Here is a 22,673-nt window from a genome sequence, read left to right as displayed (position 1 = left end):
ACTCCTGCAATAGTAATCCTTTTTCCACAACAAAGAAGAGGGTGGAGTAGGTATTTGGACAAAAAAGTTCCACTTCTCTTTGGTAAGAGTGGTGTCGATTCATTGCAGGTATAGGACTCAGTAGGACACAAAACACTACCAAACTTCAATATTGCCAACACTGTGGCTTACTTTGGGTTTGGCTTTAATACACTTTGGTATCATTCTGTCTTCAGTTTGTCTTCTATATATACCCGTATATAATATACCTTTCTGTTATCGCCACTACTGTCTGACATTTATTGGTAAATAACACATTTTTCTGTATTTTTTTTTCCCAGCCCACTCCAGAGCATGTTTTGTTTTCTCTAGCAGTTTAGAAGGCACTAGTAATAATCTTGTTCTTACAGGACTTTAGCTGATTGCATCCTTGGAAAAGAAAAATACTTAGAGCATCTTTTTTTTTTTTAGAGATAAGTGCATAGGAGAGATTAAACAATCAAATCTGTCTCAGTTTCTGCTGAAAGCTCATTGGTAGATGTACAATGCTACTACTGATACAGTAGCATAATTTCATGTCTTTCGTATCCTAAATATTAACATTTAGTTGGGTTTAAATGTTTCTTTTCCCAAACATTCAGATATTTTCACAGTTGAAGATATGACAAACTGAACACACTGAACTGTTTAAGAAAACTGAAATCACATGTCATGTTTACTAACTCCTGAAAACAGACTGCACTTTTCTGCTTTGGTCAACTTGTCTCTTTAATGCAAGTGCTTTCTAACTAATATTCACACACATCCATACACTGATGGACGCATTGGAGAGCAACTTGGTTAATATCTAGCTGTTTGCCATGCAGACTAGAGCAGCCAGGGATTGAACCACCAACCATACAATTAGTAGATGACTTGTTTTCCTTCTTGAGCTACTACCACCCTCTTGTCCTATTCTGATTCGATAACCATATCTTCATATTTTAACTGCAGTTTAGCAGCATCACAAAATGACTCAAAGTTAACCCTAACCAACTTTCTGAAGTTGTAAAACTTTTGTCTTCAGAAGCGAATTCTTCTCCAACAGCCTGAGGAGAATGTCTTCCTGTTGTTGTTCCTCTTTAGACATCTGAAGACCTGCAGTTATTCTAACAATGTTGGCTGGTGGGTTCAGAGCATGAAAGAGTCAGAGGGCAATAAATCTATGCAGACCAAAAACCAAAAGAGAAAATATGTGGTAAATCAGCTCAACAGGTGGAACATTGTGCTCAACAATAATAACCAGGCTTTGTACATTATAAATTATTGTGGCAATAAACATCTCGGTGTACCTTTCCAAAATAAAAGGCCTGGAGCAAAGCAGACATGGAATGTAGGTGGGTGCATTTCCCAAAGCATTGCTGTTTGTTTTAGAAAAACTTCACAAATAACAAACCTTTTATATATATATAAATATGAGTTCTGGGGCTGTGAGAAGAGAAGCCTTGCAGGCTGTGTAATAATCGCACTCAATCACATGTCTATAAAAGGCTAGTTTGTTTAGCCAGTAATTAACCCTGAGGACTGTTGGGACTCAATGGCTCATGATACAAGTCCAGTAAAGTGCACAGTGGCGTCTCTCATTGCTAGAATGTTGAAATGCTCCAGGGAAGTGACTTTGGGCTTGTTGTGTCTCCTCTGCTCCACGCTGCGCTGACTTCCGTACGGGGCGGGGTGCCACTGAGTCCGGCGCACAGCGCACAGCGCACCGTCAACAGCCGCTCTCCCTGCACCGTCTCCTGGCCTGACTCGACAAAATGGGTTTAGAGAAGGAGAAATTGGATACCAGCATAATTATGGACGAAGATGAGTTCAACAGATCGATAGAGCCCATTCTATCGAACAAGGGGAAAGTGTATACAGCGTCACCCGACAGAGATCCAAACGATATCAACCCACATCTGAAGGTAAAGTCTGTGCGATGTGTTGGGTGATACTTTGAAATTGAAACTACAAAAGGTGAAGGCTGTCCAGATGAATTATTTGTATAGCCTATTGCACTATTATTGGATGCTTTTTGTAGTCCAGCAAGATTGTTAATCTGCAGTATGAATACCTGGAAGTCGCTGCCTGCGCATTAATCCATCACATTCAAACACTTTCCTGCCTCGGTTTACTGATTACGTTTTTATTGCTTGCCCTATGACTTTTGTGACCTAACAGGTGGGTTTTGAAGATGTCATCGCGGAGCCCATTTCCACACACAGTTTTGACAGAGTGTGGATTGGAAGCCACGCCACCTTTGAGCTGGTCAAATTCGGCTTTTACCGCCTGTTGACTACTCTACTTGCTGTGCCCGTGGCTTTCATCCTCGGGATAGTGTTTGGAGTGCTCAGCTGTGTTCACATCTGGTAAGGAGTTGTTCTCAGGCAGCAAGGTCCCGATGTTGTGCTAAACAGTATTTTCAGACAACAATATGTGAACACACGAATGATCCCACTGTAACAAGTTAATGTTGAGAAGCAGTGAACTTACAGTAGATTAGTAGAATATTTGTAGAGAAGACATCTTAATTCATAAAGATTAACTAGTATGCAAAATATCAACATTTTCAAGAGTGTTACATTAATTATTACCTTATTCTGTTTACCTTGTTTAGATCATTGCATCAACATTATGAACTCCTTTCCACTATATTTGTTCTGCTCTTTAGGCAAACATTGACACAGGTTATTTTTACAGTCAACATCATATCCAGTGTGGCATTGAAACATTATGTCAGCAATTTGTTCTTATATTTGGAAAATTATGTCATGCTTATGTCAGCTCTATTTGTCTGCAGCACCCAGGTGCTGCTAGGTTTTTAGCGCTCATGAGCTTCAACCAAAACCCAAAGAGTCTATTTGATGAAACAACATTTTATGTGGAGTAATGAACACCTTATGGAAAGTTATGAGGAACATTGAGTTCCCCTAGTAGTGATGGAAAAAAATGTCCTATGTCCCATGTCAGTTAGAGGGTGCTCTAGCAGCATTTGGAGCCTGTTTTCAGAGCAGAGTGGGACATTCTTTAGATGTGCACGGAGCACTGTAGAGTAATTTTTACATGACCTTTCACCTAACTGAGCTCTCTTGGGGCTTATAAGCTTAAGAGAAAGTCAGGCACAGGTAAGCATCACCAGAACAGGGCAGGAATGTTTGGGTGGGAGACCATACACAGGGGGTGTTATTCCAAGGGAGGAAATAGCTTCACAATACACTGAAACAAACTTCAAAATGCAGTATGATGACCATCTTTCATCTTTTTCTAGACAGGACCTATAAACTTTTTTAACAGATGAGACAATAACAAGAGCAACTGTTCTGGCAACACAAATACCAGACATTAGTTTAAAACAGAAATCTGTGATGAAACCTCCATGCCTAGAAAAGTGACCCTCTGACCTTCTTCCTCCAGGGTGGTGATGCCTATGATCCAGAGCTTCATGATGCTCTTACCGTCTATCCACATTGTGTGGAGGAGTCTGATGGACATTCTCGTAACACCGCTTTTCCACAGTATGGGGAAAATCTTGTCCTCCATTCAAGTCAAGGCTACAGAAAACTGAAACTTCTGTCCCTGGGGAGAAAGAAATGTGCCGGGGGGACTGGAGTCAGTGATGAAAGAGTGACTGAAGCGAGTAGGATACATCAGCTCTAAGTGAAGTATGATATCCTGGTGGATGTTATTGCAAAGCAATATTCTGTAGATAGAAAAATGTGGCCATGAGGGCTAAGTTTGTCAAACATATAATCTGATCTGCTTTTTCTCAGAACACATCAAATGAACCACATGGTTTGAAACAGCAAAAACACACCTGTGTTCAGTCTGACTGAAACAAGGTTAAAACATTAGAAAATTAGAAATTTAAGATATGCTATGAACATATTTCACTAACCCTTTTCAGTGTATCAAGCAAAGACACGATGCAAATAACATGACTTGCAAATAAGCAAATCTGCACATGCAGTCATCTAATGAAACCCTCATATATTTGCAGACAGCTTGTGTGCACCACCCAAAATGGAGTTGTTTTGCTGATTGTGACCAAAAAAAATGTTTGTCATTCCATTCCTTTGTGGGTGGCAGAGTTGTAAAAATTGTTGCTGTTCAACCTAACATATTGCTGACTTGCTAAGAGATGTAATATTTTTGCTTTTTTATCTATATATATTGTGTATAATATTAAGCATTCAGCTGGAAGTTTAGTGTAATGAACCGAATAGTTTGCTCAAGAGCAGTTTATTGGAATATTAAGTGCTATGAAGCAGCTTGTTGCACATTTGCAGCCTTATTTTACTGTATCAGCAATAATAATGGGCATTTGCTTATGTATGGAGCATACAGTTATTTAATTATGTTATATAAACAGGATTGTAGATCATTTTAGAGGGGCCTTTCTAATTTATTATTTATGGGACAACTAGTTCTTGATTGACAGACACTGACATCAAAAGACTTTACTACAGTGTGATGAAGGAGTTTCGTATTTCATTCGACTGAAGCCTTGGTTGAGCTGAGTGAGACTGCGGTACATGCATTTTGGATAAGCTCTGTTTACCGCAGCACAGCAGCTTAGTGAGCTGGGATTTGGAATACTTCTACAGCTGGAATTCATTTAAAAAATGACATGATTTTTACCATTTTGGAGTGGTTTTGATAAATGTTTAATTTGAAATATAAACTTGCACAGCTCCTACTTGCAATGATCTGCACAGTCCAAAGTTTAAAATGTGTTATTGAGAGCATCAGTGCAGCAGTCAGGTCTGCGTGTCAGGTACATGCTTATATGTCTGTTTGCTTTTGTACTGTTTTCACTGTGCACTTCTGTCAAGTGCAAACCCACCTTAGACACTCATGGTCTAAAACCAAACTTTGGTATAGTCCACACATCCCTTCTCATTCCCAGACCGTCAAAAGAAATTATTTCTGTCAAAGCCACTGACAGAACTGAACAACATATGTTCATTCCAGTAATGAGTAATGTTACATTTCCTCTTCTTTAGAAATCTGTGACTACTTTTGTAACAACATACAGGGAAGCACAGTGGCTGGCAATGTGGCATCGCTGCAAGAGATATGAATTTCCTGGCCAGCTGTGGCCTTTCTGTATGCAGTTTGCATGATCTCCTTGTGCCTGCGTGGGTTCTCTCCAGGTGCCCGGCACCCTCCCACGGCCCAAAGACATGCATGTTGAGTTGCTTAGTGGTTCTAGATTGGTTGTAGGTTTGAATACACCTGGATGACTGTATGTCTCTGTGCTAGCTCTGGGGTGGACTGGTGATTTATAGGATGTACTCTGCCTCCCACTCTATGACAGCTGGGATAGACTCCAGAACCTTTCCACCCTGCAGTGGATGGATGGATGGATTATCACACTGAAAATTCAAAATAGCTTTTAAAGTTTTGCATCAGCTCTCATAAAAATACCTGACTAGGATTCCAACTAAGGAAACGCTAGGTCATTTGCTGCCATTTGGACTGATCTTCAGAGCTTTAGTTTATAATTTTACACTACCAAGCAGTGAGTGATGGGTATACATTTCCAGCTATACCTCCTGTTTGGTGCCTCGGGATGAGAATGTGTATGTTGTTGCTTGGTTAGTTGCTTTTACTGTTTGAAGTCTGAAAAACTTGACAGCAAGCTAAAACGCCTGTATACCTCTCACATACTGTTTATTATCTCACTGTTGTGGCTCATGTTATAAACAGATGCTACATCCAGGTGACACTGACCAACATTTCCACATATTCGAGTTTCTGCAGTCCTTTGTAGTCTTGTAACAAATATCAGAATTTTTAAGTAGATGCTATAGTTTCATTAGAAGCTAGTCGCTAACGTTGTAGTCTCTTGTTGGAGATAGTAAAATGGGTTCATCCGAAATGGACACACAACAAAAGTTAAACTTGTTCAGTGCAATTAAGTTTATAGTAGATCACAATTCAGATTTTTCAAGGAAGATGAATCAGTTGAAATAAAAGCTACATTGGCATGTACTGGTGGTTGCACTGCTGGCTAACCTGCTGAACATTTAAATCAAAAAGCTGAACGCTGTATGATGCAATGCTTTGTTTCAATGCATTTTGTTGGGCTTTGTGGTCAGCTCTTGGATGACCATTAAAGTAGAGTTGTACAACTGAAGGTGGAAGACAGTTGTGTTTTTAACAGTAATGATGCTACTTTTATGAGTTTGATTTAAATTTTTCTGGTTACTGTTTTACACAACATTGACACATTTTGGAATGAAACTCTTATTTTAACAATAAATATGTCCTTCATGACAAAAATAAAGATCTTTTTTTTCCTTAAGGTAATTCTTCTGTGTGTGGTTTCTTCTTTCTGTCACAGAAGATGAGTGTGGTTGTGATGTGCAGGTGAGTGCCAAAATAGTCTCATAAATCACTTTGCTGAGATTTCATAACACACTTTCCTATACAAAGATGAGCTGTGCGTTGATGGAACATGACCTGAGGCTTTAGCTGTTAGACTTGCACGCCTGCGTGGCATTAACACTAATAATGCTACACATAAGTTTTTTGTTTGTTTGTTTTATGAAGAGTGTTCTCTTATCCAGACATTCACGATATTCCCCTTTGACCAAATGAAGAGACTCAAACACAGTTCTCTCTTGAACTCTGTCCATCTAAAGCTGAGTTTTCAAATTATAAAATATTTTGAGGTGCAAGTTGAGCTGTTGTGTCTGGCATTTCTCTTTTTGTCTGGTAAATAGCTTCAGCTAGCCAATCACAGCCCAGCCTGAAACAGAACGCTGTATTATTGTATAACTACAAGGAAATTGAAGGAACGTCTGAATGCAGTGAAATTGTTTTCTGGCGTGTTCCAGCAACCAGTGCCTAAAACAAGCCAAAGAGTTTCTTCACTTTGACCTTTTGACCTCCAACTCTTGTTCTTTGTGGATTAAATCAACCCAGAACATAAGCAGTGTAAAGACAGATAAGCACTGATGCTCATATTCGCAACTACAACCACTTATTGCATTTGTTTGGACTCTGGAAGGAAGCTAGAGCACCCAGAAGAAAATCCACAGGGACATATGGAGTTGAACATGCATACTGCACACAGAAAAGCCCCACCTGGCTGTTGGATTTGAACCCAGGACTTTCTTGCTCTGAGGTAATGGTGCTAAGCACCACACTGCTGTTGCTTCCCTATGCATATGATGCAATGTAAAAATTTCATTTCATATATGTTTAAAAAAGCAATAATTTAAAAAATGATCCTGCATTGACCTGATACCCTTATGGCTATGTTTATTCTCCTATCACAGTTAACTCCGTCCTAATACTCAAGAATTTCTATTAGTATTGTTTCCACTTAATTTTGCGCAAATGCAAATTATAATAAGTTTGCTTGTAATTTCTCAGCAATTGACACTAATGTGTAATGAATCCAGTTGCTGTTCCATATCCTCATGACTTTTTACCTCTGGCACTGGTGCTGGATGAGTTTGAGATTCTGTCTTCTCAGTATTCTGAGTGGCAATTAAGTGTTTTTAATATTCTCAGCATCAACTTAAACTGCATCATCTGAAATTTGCCACAGTTCACAATGTTTTTTGCACCTCAGCTTACATAAACAAAGTCATGCTAGCGCACAATGTGGAAACTCATTTGCACAAATGTTACTTAAATTTGCTAATATTTTCCACAGTGTTAGTAGCAGTTTGTGTAAGCTTCTCTTCCAGGCTTCAGCAAAGTCACATCTTTGTTTGAAGCAGGTGCTCATTTGGTTATTTTGATCTCACTTCAGTGCCACACCCAGTGAACGCAAGGAGGCTAACCAGGTGTTTATTCATAGAATAGCTTTCTAAAAAAGAAAAAGAAAAAGCATTACAGTACTTCATAATAAATGAAAGCAAGAAGAAAAATGATGCCTACACCAGACTTGTTCTTTTGCAGAGACAATGAAGCAAAATGCAAACAAACTGCAGTCTACAAAACCTTCATTGGTGCGCTCTTTTATTTTAACATTATGCGCCAAAGAAACATAGAAACATTAGTGCTTCAGGTTTTTAAAAATAATTTTATTTGGTGTCTTGTATGACATTATACGTCTGCACTTTACTGTAACTGTATTAAACTGGAACCAACACAGTCCTGTATCCCTACATGGCGCCATGTTCAAACATGTCCACTTGAACTCATTCCACTTCAATTTATTGAATAATTTTATACACCTGCTTATTTAAATGTTGAGTAAAACAATCAAATTGTCACTGGTGAGTTTGTTCAAAGCTATTTATTCACTTCCATACAGATTTGAGCATTTATGCATTACTTTAAGCCTTTTCAACAATTTAGACATATGCTTATACTATTTAACCTCTAAATGCATTTTAAACATTTCTGAAATATTTTCAGCTTACAGTATATATTTGTCATGGTTCCAGCGTTTTGAGTTTTGTCATGTTTTGAGTTTTCTGTGGGCTTGTTTTGTTTTGGATTTTGAGATATGGGTTTTTGTTCTAGCTCTGCATCCAGTCCTTTCAGCATAATGTTTCCTTGTGCTTCTTAGTTTCCCTTTCTTTCCAGTCTGTGTTTCTCATAAGATTATGTCATCTTTTGTTATCATCTTTTGTGTTCCCTTTCTCCTCAGTCAGTCGCGTCTCTGCAGTTATCTCCTGCCGCTGTGTGAAGTTCACATGTGTTGGTCTCACTGTTTGTTGCTTCCTGCTTTATTCTGATAGTCACTCATCTCCTGTAGGTTGTGTTAGTTAAGCTTCCCATTGTCTCCTTAGATTCCATTCAGCTGTGTTCCCTGGTGTTTCCTATCTCCGTAATTACCTGGTGTGTATGTTGCCTGGCTTTCCCTTTGTCTTCTGCCAAACTGTGTGTTTCTTTCTCCTGTGTCTCAAAGTTAGGTTTCTCCCTTTGTTCATTCCTCGTGTTATGATTCTCAGCAATAAAGCTGCTTTTGAGTTTCCATCTGGCTTTCTGAGTCCTGTGTTTGTGTCCAACCCTGCAATATTCTCTCAGCTATTATGTTCAACTAATACTTTTTCAGTAATGGTTAGGTCTTGTAATAATTCATCAATAGCTTTTAGCCTTTAGTTTTAATCATTCATCACTTTACCTACTTCCACTGTGTGGAGATACTATTAGCTATTACTGTTATTAATACAATTGTTTAATTACAAGAAAATATTCATCCATTTTTCCCAATTACTCATCTACTTCAATCATTTTTGCCTCCCTTGTTTATAGATAATTTTCAATGAATTAAAAATGGTTTTAATTTTTATTAATTTGTATTATTTTCTTTCTTGCTCCTTAAGTTCATTCGTGTTGCTATCACAAACAAATGCACACCAGTTTTGTTTGTAATAGTTTATTTGCGCTACAATCATCAATAAACAATTGAAATTAAGTTCTGGAGATAGAGTAGATAGCAAAGTGTTTAAATTAAATAACAGAATAATTACAGGATAAAGATAGTAAATGAATAGCCCAGAGTTAATAAGAAATAAGGTGCTCCTCAAAATAAACAGCAAAGAGGAGTTACTCTTCCTTGAACTGAGATAAGCTTTCACACTGAGGAAGGCAAGAGCTGACATCTCTGTGCATGTTGCTCTAAAACTAAAAGCAAATGACAGCTTTGAAAAATGTAAAAACAACTTCATCGTTGTGCCAACCCGTTTCTTTTATTGACACGCCAGTGAGACGCACCTAAAATTTGTTTCTATCGCAGTCCCTCTGGCTGAAAACAGCAGGGTGCCAGCTGGCGTCTCTCCACGATGAGCTGACACAAGAATGTAAACAGACCAGAGTGGCCAGCACGACTTCACAACCTGATGAAGCTGACACCTTGAAAAACTGGGTTCACTAACCAAAATATAAATGTGATCTTATGAAGCAGCTGATGACAGGCGTGACTTTAGATGTGCTGAAATAGCTGAACTACATATTTCTTTCTTCCCTCTATCCATTATAACCACTTGGATTTTTCCCCGTAGGCTAAGGTATGGCAAGTGTCCACACCTTGCCAGGTTCAATTAACTCCCACGTTTCACTGAACAAAAAACTTATTATACTGTGCTGTGATCCCTAAATAAGAAATTCCATGCCGGCTACAAACACCCTTTCAGTCTGAGATCACGTCAGTCTCTCCTCCAGCCGAGCAGGTTCCAGGGTGACTCCCCAGCTGCGCTCTGCGGTATCCGAGGAAACACTGGAGGTTTCCCCGTACGCGCTTGTCCACTGAATTTTAGTCACGTCCAACAAAAAGAGCAGGAATAACTTCACTATACAGGACTCTGAGAGAAAGACCCCGTCCTCCCAGTTTGCATCCACGCCTCCCTCTCTGCTTCCTATATTATCTTTTTTTTGTCTGTTTCAACGTGCTAATCTCTCCAAACCTGAGGACAGCATGACAGGGGGACTGAAGGACGGCGAGACAGAAGAGGTACAGTATAGCTCTCAGCTATAGTTCTTTTCATTTGTGGTTGTTTGTTTGTAGCTGACATTTACTTGTCTTACAGAAGCTGATTATCCCCCCCCCACCCCCCTCAAAAAAAAGAGAAAAAAAAAAGAAAAAATGCGTTCACGAGGGGAAAATTAGTGCGCTATGTTTCAGTCCATATCTTGCGCTCTGGCACCCAGTCATGAGCACTTCTCCCACACAGGCTAAGAGAATGCGAAGGTCGATGCAGTTTACATTAGAATGTGGGTGTGAGGATTTTACCTGTAAGTCCTCTTTCAGCACAGTAACCGATTATTTACGCACAAACATTTAAACTGTACATTTCCATGCGTTAAACAAGGGGGAAACAAATCCTTTTTTTTACCGTAAAATTCTGAATTTCAGTCACAAATCTCCCCTGTCCTTTAATGCCAACTGAAGTCGTGTGGTGTGCGTAATAACATAAGGTGCTTGACTGAGGAGGATCATAGAAGCCAAAGCGGTCTTTACGCATTTTTAAATGATAGAAAAACACAGGTCCAGTAAGTTTTTGCATACTTAACGTGAACATATTACAAATGACATTGCAAATATAACTGAATTCGTTATTTTCTTTACTTTCTAAATATATATTTTTGGTGTAGGAAGAGTATTAATTGGAGATTCGTTCATATTTAAAAATAACGCCTTTGCACTTTTCTTAAAAGTGTTTCCATTGCCATGGGTAGACTACACGTTGAATCAACTGTATGTCATTTTAACATGCTGGATTAGTGTCTGGGTGGTGAGGACCCCTTGCGGCTGGATGAAGGGGTGTGGTACTTTACTTTCTATTCACTTAAACCCATCCCTGTTTGTGGGGAAGCCTGGTAACTTGCAGCTCCAGTCGCTCGCTCTCTCAGCGCGCTACACACTATTCCTTCTCCTCTTCACCCTCTTCTCCTTCTGTCTCCCCCGGCTCCTTGCAGGAGTTTCTGCATTCGCCGTTTATCCGAAAACAAGGGAACATATATAAACCCAACAACAAAGACATGGACAACGACAGTCTGAACGAGAAAACGATGGAGGATGTCCACACCAAAGAGATCGACCTGGTCAACCGGGATCCCAAACACATAAACGACGACGTTGTTAAGGTGAGGTAAACTTCAAAGACTGGTAACTTCTGAACTTTATGTTTTTCGTCCATGGCAACCGAAACCACCTGTTCCCGAGTTTACACAGGGTTTACCTGTATGACAGGCGCTGTAAACTGAAATAATCTCTGATAAACGATGTCCATTTTATTTCTATGAGCTGTCAAACAAGGTATCTGCGCGTCGGACACGCGTGCAGTTCTTTTGCGCACCTTTGCTATGCGCCGTGTAAGTGTTACCGCTCAGTGTCTTCCCCTATTAGGAAGAAGCTTTGCAAACGTATTAAAGATCATTGAGCTGCGGCGATACAATGGCATGCAGTCCCCTTGTGTGGAGTGGGCTTGAAACGTGAACGTCCCAACTTCGCTCCAACAGAGGAAACATAACCTATTTCCTGTTGTTGGAACACACATTTCCCACAGTCCTCGCTGCACACGCCTGTCTAATGGGAAAGTAGAATTCTGTCCATAACAGAGAAGTCTCGTCGGATAAATACTCAGTACTTATTTTTGTTAAAAGCACAGGGAGAGATGTTATAGCGGCAAAGGAGTGGTGCGCTGCAAGCCACCTGATTCATCTGTGTGGGAGAGAGGAGCAGCAGCCGTGTGCGCCCGGCTGTGCTCCTCTCCAGCTGGTGCATCTGGTTACATCAGAGTGGGGTCAAGCAGCTCCCTGCGTGTTCAGGAAGGGTCAGATCTTTGAAATGCCTGAACTCTGCCTTGTTAAAACAGGGAAACACCCAAGTGGGCGACTAGTATGAGGGGATCCCTCACCACTCCTTATCCTCCCTTCTTTCCTCCCATTCTGCCACTGCCCCCTCCGTTTCCTCCCCGCATGCCTATAGTTGCGTCAGAGGAGTGAGTCCATTTGTTTCTTTTTGTTGGCAAATACAAGGTTTTCAGTAGAAATGAGTGCCCGTCGCTGCTGATTTAACTAATCAGACCATAACTACTGAATATAACCTTTCTCTTTAAAGGAAAAAAATATATATATAAATGTGGTAAAGTTTCATCCCCTGCCAAATTGACTGATGAAAACATACTGACAGAGCATTTTGATTAAAACAACCATAATACACATATACAAGGAATGCATTAAAAATGTTGTGCTCGTTTAATTTTCTGTTATTACATGACACTCATTTCACATACAACCTGCCCAAAAAAGTACATTTTGTCTTCTATTTCTCGTTAAATATTTGAAAACACTTCGTTTTTATGGAGTTTATCACTGCCTGAGAGGCATGTGTGTCACTGCCAGTTTGTGCATTTTTCCCACATGACGCACAAGTCTATATAAAATGTGCTATGAACACGATGAATTCAGATGTTTGTATCAAAACACTTTTTCAAAATATTTGTTGCTGGGTTTGGAAAGAAAAAGACTCTCATTCTCTAGTTTTCCTGTTTGCTGCTTCTATCCCAACTTCTTCCACCACTCTCTGGCTGCTCTCTCCCTGCTCTCCTCCATTGTGACAGTGAGTCAGACTCTCCTTCCAGTCTCAGAATAGAATGCAGCTTCACGATTGTCCCACCCCTCGCTAATCAAGCCAACAGACTGCTGCTGAAATGACCTGACAACACATGTGCATACACTGTAAAAATGAAATGCTATAGGCAGCGTTTAACATAAGACGCCTGAAACCTTCAGCTTTTAACTAGCAGTAGTAAACATCTATTGGTAGTAATAGATGTTTACTAATAATACAAAGTAAACTGATAGTAATACTTAACACCTTGTCTTCTTGCAACTTAGAGACAGTATCAGAATCCTTCTTTGTAATAAATTATACTTAAAAAACCTATATTTTTATTCATATTGAGTTAATAAATCCCAACAGAGAAGCCTCTGGGTATACTTTATAACGAGAGGCCCTTAGGTACTCATCGCCTCCCTCTGGATTTTGAGAGTAAACATTGATAAGTTTGTACAGTGTGCTGTATACAGCAGCTCTGAGGTGCTTTAAGGTCAGTGAAACAGCTCAGCCAAGTGGAAGCGTGCATTCAGTATGCCCCGATGAAACACACATGCAGGGAATCCCTTCCAGCGATGCTCGCTCTGCAATCCACCATGACCACACGCAACCCTCAAACGCTGGACTGCCATATAAATCTGTAAAGCACGCATTCTAACACACTGCTTAGATAGCACACAGACACAAACACACAAACACTGCATTCTTATAATCAAAGGTGCACTCCTGTTGCTGCTGCAGCTGGCCTCAATCACCTGGCCAGATCAAACAAGTTCCATTACTGCCATGCGTTTGGAGTTTCTCCTGCAATGATTTTTTTTTTCCATCTGGAGGAGTTGTGGGATTTTATATGGGAGAGAGGAGGAGCTTAGGCCCAGCAGCGAGAAGACTGAAAATGCCCCCACTGGAGAAAGTTTTTTAGAGGGAGTTGTGAAAAGTTTGAGCTCTGGCAGCAGATCTGAAGTCTCTATGGTAAAACTGAAAGGAATGAAACACTCCCACTAGGACTGCAAAGTCTATTTTTGGTCCACTCTTAGTGGTATTTTTACTTATCTGCCTCATTCTGGGATTTTTAGTGGATTACAGATGCCTCTGGGTATGGGATCTTGTTGTATGTAAAGCTCACATGTCCGGCTTTGATAATGTCTGTGCTTTTTATTAGCCTACGCACTCCGCTGTGGGCTGAGACATCAGGTGCTATTAAAACCTTTTCGAACTCAGTGTAGATTTGTTTCCGTGCAAATGGCATGCAAATCTAACAAAGCGTGTAGAGCTATGACAATAAATACATGCAAAAGATTCCGTTTTATTTTTACTCGTGTGGGGTCAAATAATAGCAATAATCATTCCAAGACACTTTCATATTGTGGTATAAGCTTGTGTTTTGATCCAAAACAAGTCATGTGTAAATCATTGTGTTCTGCCACCTAAAATCAAACACACTGACCACTAAAACCCTGCAAATAGTTCTGTAGAGCACTACACTCGGACCTTCTTCTCCTGGAGCCCACTTTGTCTATTCAAGCATAGTCAACAGCCTTAAGACAGAGCTCCAGAAATAGAACATGACCTTATTTACTCAATAATACAGTTGCCTTGCTGACTGGTCACACGCTGGCCTCGAGACGCTATTGTTTCATATCAAACTTCTCAATGGAGGTACCCTTTTTTATTTAGCACAGAAGTGATATTTTCTTAATGTGACTTGCTTATTTGCTTATTGAACTAATGTTCTTCATATAGGAACTGCTAGTCCCTAATCCTACTTTAAACATGTAAATAATTAGCTTAAACTGCATAACATAACTGGATAACAGATGTTTTCTATGAGGGATGCCCATATCACTTTTGGACAGTCGGAATTCAAACAGCATTCTTGCCAAAATCCCACTTAACAGTTGAGTGGCTTACAAAGGAAGCCTCTCCTGAATTACAGCAAAGGTAGTAATGATAACTTTCCTCAGAATCGCAAATGAATAACAATACTTAAAAAAAAAAAGAAGAAGAAAAAACCCAGGAAAAACACCAAAGAGCACCGTTTTATGTCAGGAACTCCCCACCACCCTGCTGTGGTTGTTTATGCCTCTCTGAAGAAGGCTCTCATTTAGTCTCAAAGTTCTGGAAACTGGCGCCGAGTTGGCCCACTTTAAAATTTGTAGCTGTGGAAAAATTAAATGGACGGCGGGCTGGTTTTGTGGCTGCAGTCAGTTTTATATTATAAGGCTGTAGTGAGCTTCGCCAGTTGGTGTTGTGAGAGACGCTTTGTGCTGCTTTCAGGATAAAAGAATTGGACTTACAAGCTGATGTTTCAAGGCAAGAAAAAAAGGCTGGATGTGAGGAGTCCTTTTGCTAGGACTGTAAAAAATATTACATTCACCCCAACATAAAGAATAACAGCATGGCATGAAGTCCTAAGACACTCACTGTTATGAACTTCAGTGACTGGTATGTGATTTGGAGCCGTGCATTATATTACAGATTTCTGATGTATGGATGCTGTTGCAAAATTAGAATCTTCAATCCAGTTTATTTATTCCAGATTTTATATAAAAGTTGCACTCTGGTTGCTGTTATCACATTATTTGTAATACAAAATATTACGTAATATTAAACCACTTGGAACATTGTTATTATATTGGCAAATCTTAACTGATTACTGACAGTCTGCAAATTTACATTACATGTAACATAATAATGGCAAGAAAAGGAAAGATTAAAAGCAAAGTGAAAATATTAAAAAGATTTTTGAAGATAAATATTTTCAAGTTGACTGGTAGAAAATAGAAGGAAGGAGTTGCAGGAGAGCTATTTTTTAGATCTAAATTTCTATTTTATGCTACTTTAAACAGGAGACAAAGAAATGCATTATTTATTTAGCTTATACCAGTATAGCTCTCTAACTTTCTATATGTATTTTTTTACATCTAAAAAATACCAGAAGGTTATATATTGTCAGCTCTGGATTAAGGGCAGTTACATATACTATTGCTATTATCAATAAATATCCCTATACAGTAATAAATACACTGCAGAAAATCTGTATCACTTTTTAGTAAGATCTGAAAGTGGTCAAGGTCAGACAGTTTGTGTAAACAGGAGTCACATCTTCCAGATGGTGCATCTCCTAGGAATGAAGCACTTCACTTTTCCATTTCATTGTTAGTGTAACACTAGATGTTATCTGCTTGACTTATTGGTATTGCAGCTATTAGCCCTCAGTAGCCCAACTACTTTGACATGACACAGTCTCCAAGTAACTGTAAAATAAATACTGATTTGGAGCTCAGAGGCCTAGGAAGAGGCTGACCGGGAGAGGAAGGTAGGTTGAATAAGCACTGAGATGCCACTTTTCCCTCCATTCTTTAAACACCAGCAATCAGCCTGTGCACACTTGCATTGAGTTTCCTATTAAAAAGAAACCTAACAGGAGATGGAGGATGTAGCAGAAGCCCAACAGCCCAACAGTTCATCTACCAGTAACATTTCCTATTTTTTCTGTGTGTCCGGTCATTTCCAATGTAGGAGGCACGGGAGAAAAAAAGCCCCTGGGCTGATTTTCAGAAATTGAAGCTTATACCAGCGCTAGCATTTGTGCAGTCAGTGTATTGGGTGGGGCAGCTGCTGGATTGCGTACCAGTCGCTGCTAGGAAAGGTATAAATCTTGTCAAGAATCCCACCCTCCAACTCTACGAAGCTGACATATTAACAGGGAGTGAAGTTGATTTGTGTGGAAATAATGAGCTCGGATTTGACAGCGATAAAGTTTCCATAGTGGTTTCATTTGCACCATATCAGAACTCTTGTGAAACTCTGTTGGCAGGGGTTGAAGGTATTTAACAAGTCAGAGTGTTGAGTTTCAGCTGAATGTGGTGCTGATATGTTTTTCTGTGTCTTAAAATTCCATTTTTCACACAGGGATAGTTCACCGAAAGCTTTGTATTCTCATACAAAGTTTTTACCAGCAATTTCTAACTCGTCCACTTTCATCTTCCTTAGGTTGAATTTGAAGATGTGATTGCAGAACCCGCAGGGACCTACAGCTTCGACGGTGTGTGGAAAGCCAGCTTCACAACCTTCACTGTCACCAAGTACTGGTGCTACCGCCTGCTGACGGCACTGGTGGGCATCCCCTTGGCGCTGATCTGGGGAATTTTCTTTGCCATCCTGTCCTTCCTGCACATCTGGGCCGTGGTGCCGTGTGTCAAGAGCTACCTGATCGAGATCCACTGCGTCAGCCGCGTCTTCTCTATCTGCGTGCACACTTTCTGCGACCCGTTCTTCGAGGCCATGGGCAAGTGCCTGAGCAGCATCCGAGTCAGGATGACCAAGGAGGTGTAGCATCCCAAATCAGGAGGAGGATTCAAAAGAGGGCCAGAAGAATGGGGCGGGGCGGCGCAATGGAGATGGGAGGGGAGTCAGAACAACAACCAAAAAAACCCAAAAGAAGACGAAGAAAATAAATGGAAAATGTGTTGAGACTTTTCCAGAGTGGGGTGGGGGCTGGGTGGTTGTTTAGAGGTAAAGTAGTGCTGTGACATGGCACCTAACCCCACCTTTTTCTAACAGCTGTTTTCTCCTGTTTTTTCTTTTTCTGTCTACCTTAGTATTTTTTTTTATTTCTCACTGTTAAGTTTGTCAAGCAGGCAGCCAAGCTCCATGTTTTGTTATTAATTTTGCTACATCATGTAAATTCCTTCCATTCTTACTCTTTGTAGAGAGCCTTTCAAACGGATCGATCCGTGCGAAGAGGGGATGTCAGCATCTGCTGTAACCTCTCACGCTCGTGTTTGTTTTTTGGAGCTGTAGGGCAGAGTAGGATTGTCGGGAGGGGGGGATGCTGGGGTTGCATAGGTTCAAACAGGGAGAACGAGTGAACGCTGCCAAATTCTGTCTGACTCAGCAAAAAAGAACAACCACACGGAGCCAGCAGCACAGAAGCACCCCTCCCTCTGCCCCACACGCCCACTAAAGTGACCTCCCACCCCTCCCCTCTTTGCCCTGCTTTCCAGCAGTCTGACACACTGAACCTGCCCTTGTTTCTGCATGTACCTGCACCGCCATGCCAGCAGCTCACCGTCCACCGCGCACGTGACACAGCCTGACTGAAGCTACCTGTATCTTCGCTCACTCGCTCTCTACACCAGCTTTTTGCTTCGCCTCTGCCGCAAATGAATTTTCTCCAGTGTGACAGAGAATGTCTGAATCTTACAGAACCTGATTTGATTTTTTACTCTTTTGTGAGTTTTTTTTTGTAAGACAAATTTAGACTTTTTATTTTTCATTCAGGCTCCACGTTTTATCATCATAGCTCCATAGTGAATGAGTTTTTTTTTCTCTACACTATGAAAATGAAGAACTTGAGGAGGCTTGATTACAGTGCCATTGTTTAGATATCCTGTATGTACTGTGTGGGTGTTTATTCATAAGACAAGACTTCCAAAATGATTCCAGTGCACTAATCTATAGAAAAGTATTGGTAGTGAACAGCACTAATGAAAGTCTCCATGTTCCTCCATTTCCTAATACAGCAGAGTGCAAGCAGTTAATTTTGCACTCTGGAGATTAACGCTGTGCAGTGAGGAGCTCGTGTGGAGATGTTCACATATTGTGGTACTTAGGTTAATGCATTGGAATAAAGACCATGTTTGGTGAAATGTGCCCACTCCCCATTTCGGTTTGCTTTTTTTTGTTTTTTTGTCTACAGTTTTGTTATGTGGCCTTGCTTCTTGACTGTGGACACGATGCTAAATAGCATTAAAACAACACCTCCCACCCCAGGATGGGTGAATTTGTGGATGGGTGAGAATGGGGTGGAGAGAGGGTTGTGTTTAACTGAGACACTAAGCTCGCTTTGACTATATCACCTTTAGTCTACCTGCTGTTTTTTCACAGGGATGATAATATCAAATCGAGATGGTTTTTTTTAAAGCTCTGAAGGTGATATTTTTGTATAAGAAATGATTTTTTTTCTTCCTTGCTTTTACTGTACCATATCACGCTGTGCACATTAAAATTTAATATAATCCGTTGTGCATTTGTTTATGTTTTATTACCTACAGTTTTACAAGCATGGATGAAATGATCACTAGCATGTGCTTCCCCATGAAAGTCAGAACCTAACAGTGGGCTGCTTGTTCTTTTATACTTGTGATATTGAGTCATAGCAAATCTAATTGTGTAATGATTCACAGTAGATACTCGGTGACTGGTTTCATTGATGTGCAGTGCAGAAACCAGCCAGTTGGGATTACTTCTGTGGAAAAAAATACATACAGTAAGAATGAAGCTGGAGTGAGAGCTGAACAGAAAAATCATTTCCAACAGCAGTGCCCTGCAAACCCTCTGTAGTATTTATTTGTATCTCTGTCTCTGTAAATAAGGTCTAATGCCTCCAGTGTTGCCCATAGGCTGTTTTTCTCCAAGAGCCTTTGCACACCATTTCCATGGTTACTTGGAAAACAAATAAAGTGTTGAGCAAAGCTTGTGAGACTGGAGTCCACTCTCTTAAATGTATTCAAGTTAATTTACAGTAAGCAAGCACATAATTATGCTGCCCGAGGCAGACCTGGATTCACACTTTAAACAGTATTGTTCAGCAGTTACATCTGAGGAATGAAGTCATGTTAACTTAACAGTGGTTCATTGTTTTAATATGTTTTAAGTCATTTTTAAACCTAAAATTAATATTAAAAAAAGGAATCACTGATGAGCTGCTTAATGCTGCTAACATCTCTATAATATTGCATCACAAAAGTATGTGGGCAAACAAACAAACATTACAGCCATGCAAGACTAAATAACTCAACTCAACTAAACCGGCTGCCATAAATCTGCTGCTTTTAAAGCCTGTTTTCTACTTCTAGCACATCTTAGAACACAGCTGCAGGGATTCGGCCACAACACTGGAGAAATAAGCCCCAGAGATGCTGGATGGAGTTAGGTCAGGGGTTTTCATCTTTCACTCTGTCAGGTTTTTCCACACCAAACTTGGAAGCCGTTTCTTTGTGGGCTTTTTTTTTTTTTTGGGCACAGGGCCACTGTCCTATTGAAACAGACCTAAGACCTAAGCTAAATCATGGTCCAAGCTGGATGTACATTGTTGTCTTGAATAACACTGACAGAAAAAGTATTAGGTTATCATATTAGAGTTATGGAGAAAGCCAGATCCCCTTCATGAACCCCAGTGGAGTCGTGCCTTGTCCTTCACTTGTTAGGTAAACATGCAAATCATTACATTATTTAGCCACATAGGGATTGTTAAAAAGCTACAAACCAAAAAAAAACAAACCCCAAAAAACAGAAAAAGAATATAAATATATAAATATATTTTAAGCTGTAACTGTGCAAGTCTACAAATTTACAATTTACAACAGCACATCATCATAGCAGGGAGAGGATAATAGAACACAGAGACTGGGCCATGTCCCCCAGCACAAGCCCAGTGCATCTCTGTGCAGCAACAACAAGTTTATCTCTTATGTGTTTGGTGAAAAAGCGTTAAATTAACTGTAGCAGGAAATTTGCATTTTAAACTTCCTGTGAATTTCAATTTCATTTACATTTAAGATTTACTCTCTAGGTAGAAGAAATTACATTCAAAATCCTAAAATGCAAAAGCATGTTTTCTGAATATTTTTGACATATGTACATATAATTTAAATGATTTATAGGTAGCATGCTTAAATTTGTTGAAACATCAATATTTAATTGAACAGGTATATTGGCTGATTCTTGCATTGTCTGTGCCTGAGGTTAAGATGGACCCCCATATACGTGGTCATACATCCTATATGCTTTTTCCTTTTTTTCCTGCCCAATGCATCATTTGAGTGATGCAAATTCAAAAGTGTAAAATTAATTTAAAGTTCTTGTGAGGATGATTTTGAACGGTTTGGTTTTACATGTAGGTTGATGTCTCTCCACTCACTTTGTGAGGAGCATCACTCAGCTTTTAAAATGCAACAGCCTCCTCTAGTGGAAAGCACAGAGAAGTGCATATTCGCAATATGGACAATCAAACAGGAAACGCTCTGCACCTTTATAGTGTCTCCAACCTTAACAGGACTTAATAATTTATGTTGTTGGACTTGTCTTTTCTTTTGTATGGCCTTTATTTTACTTTCGGTTTTTCTGAAGTTAGTTTCATGATTTTTTTTATCCTGATCTATTATTGTAATTTGTATTACAATTAACATAAAGTGTTAAATAATTACAAAATATTATTTTTTTGCCCCAGTTATTTTGAGACAACATGTTGGTTCCATCAAATTCAAAGTGTGCCAATGTTTCTTCTAAAATGGTATATATTCTCAGTCTAAATATTTATAGTCTATATTCGGCTGTCAATAAAATATGGATTTATGAGATTTGCAAATATTGCACTGTATCGTGTGTCTTTTGTCGTGTCTCCCTCCCATCCCCAATTGATGCTAAACAGGGTTTAAGGAGGCATGCTTGGCCAGTCAAGACCCTTTACCCTCAGTTTGAGCAAGGCAGTGGTCATCTCGGGGGTTGTTTGCGGTCATTATCATGTTTAAATACTGCTCTGCAGCCTAGTTTCCGAAGGGAGGAGATCATGCTTTACGTCAGTATGTAAAATTACATCCCGAGGTTCATGGTTCCCTGAATGAACTGTAGCTCCCCAGTGCCGGCAGCACTCATGCAGCACTATACCATGACCATTCACCTGGTTCCCACCACCTGAAACTAAATAAGTTTATCTTGGTCTCATCAGACAACAGGAGATGGTTCCAGTAATCCATGTCCTTAGTCTGCTTGTCTTCAGCAAACGGTTTTTGCCTTGTTTCTCTTTCTTGTGCATAATCTTTAGAAGAGGCTTCCTTCTGGGACTACAGCCATGCAGACCAATGCATGCAATGATGCATTGTGCAGTGTATGGTCTGAGCACTGACAGGCTGACCGCACCACCCCTTCAACCTCTGAAGCAATGCTAGCAGCACTAATACACCTATTTTCTAAGGACAGCCTCTATGACACTGAGCAAGTTCGAATGTGAGAGCAATAAAACCAAATTTACCACACGTGCTCCCTATTCACACCTGAGATCTTGTAACACTAACAAGGCACGTGACACCAAGCAGGGAAAATGACTAATTGTTTAACAAATATGTCCTCAAACTGTTTAAGGAGGTCAGACTTACCACTCAGGCACATAACATACAAATTCCACACAAAAGGCCCAAGTTGACTAGAAAGTTCAAAGAGGAACCTTGTTGCTGTATAGTGACAGTGCTAAATTTTGCACTACCATACTGCCTAAAACCATGAACCATCCATTGCAAAAAAATATGTAACAGAGACAATACAAGACAGAAAAACTGCAATCAGTCCATCAATTGTCTATAAGTGGCTTTCACACATGTTTTAAGAACTGATGTACCAATCTTTCCACTTATATTTACAACATTCCAGACCACAAAAATTGCACTGATGGTTTTAATTTATTTGATCTCACTTTTGATGTTTTTCCTCATATTTGAGAGGTTTTGACTATTGAGAATGAGTAAATTTGTATCTGTATTATTATGAGAGTGGCCTCTAGCTATTGCCTGATGCATTTTCCCACTTGAATTAGGTCATTACTGGCTAAGCATACATAAACTCTTTTTTTTTTTCAAAGTGAGAA

The 22,673-nt window shown here is 39.8% G+C and overlaps 2 protein-coding genes across 2 annotated transcripts; both read left to right on the top strand.

Moving 5' to 3' along the window:
• Window positions 1-1,494: 1,494 nt before the first annotated feature.
• cav2 (caveolin 2) lies at window positions 1,495-8,324 on the top strand. Its single transcript, XM_085167815.1, has 3 exons — window positions 1,495-1,925; window positions 2,182-2,369; window positions 3,415-8,324. The coding sequence occupies exons 1-3, from the start codon at window positions 1,776-1,778 to the stop codon at window positions 3,563-3,565; spliced, it is 489 nt and encodes a 162-aa protein (XP_085023941.1). The 5' UTR covers window positions 1,495-1,775; the 3' UTR covers window positions 3,566-8,324.
• A 1,829-nt stretch (window positions 8,325-10,153) lies between these two features.
• On the top strand, window positions 10,154-19,511 carry cav1 (caveolin 1). The gene is made up of 3 exons (XM_085167814.1): window positions 10,154-10,420; window positions 11,386-11,553; window positions 17,024-19,511. Exons 1-3 carry the CDS (start codon window positions 10,385-10,387, stop codon window positions 17,363-17,365), a joined length of 546 nt encoding a protein of 181 aa, XP_085023940.1. The 5' UTR covers window positions 10,154-10,384; the 3' UTR covers window positions 17,366-19,511.
• The last annotated feature ends 3,162 nt before the right edge of the window (window positions 19,512-22,673 follow it).

The sequence above is a fragment of the Neolamprologus multifasciatus genome, chromosome 7, assembly GCF_963576455.1.
Source record: "Neolamprologus multifasciatus chromosome 7, fNeoMul1.2, whole genome shotgun sequence".
Lineage (NCBI taxonomy): Eukaryota > Metazoa > Chordata > Actinopteri > Cichliformes > Cichlidae > Neolamprologus > Neolamprologus multifasciatus.
Note: the sequence above shows the minus strand (reverse complement) of the source record. Positions and strands in the feature narration are given on the sequence as shown.

Bases quoted from the DNA above. Each gene is read 5' to 3' on its own strand.
- cav2 (XM_085167815.1), top strand. From the start codon at position 1,776: ATGGGTTTAGAGAAGGAGAAATTGGATACCAGCATAATTATGGACGAA. The intron at 1,926-2,181 runs GTAAAGTCTGTG...GTGACCTAACAG, and splicing joins ATATCAACCCACATCTGAAG to GTGGGTTTTGAAGATGTCAT. The intron at 2,370-3,414 runs GTAAGGAGTTGT...TTCTTCCTCCAG, and splicing joins CTCAGCTGTGTTCACATCTG to GGTGGTGATGCCTATGATCC.
- cav1 (XM_085167814.1), top strand. From the start codon at position 10,385: ATGACAGGGGGACTGAAGGACGGCGAGACAGAAGAG. The intron at 10,421-11,385 runs GTACAGTATAGC...GGCTCCTTGCAG, and splicing joins AGGACGGCGAGACAGAAGAG to GAGTTTCTGCATTCGCCGTT. The intron at 11,554-17,023 runs GTGAGGTAAACT...CATCTTCCTTAG, and splicing joins TAAACGACGACGTTGTTAAG to GTTGAATTTGAAGATGTGAT.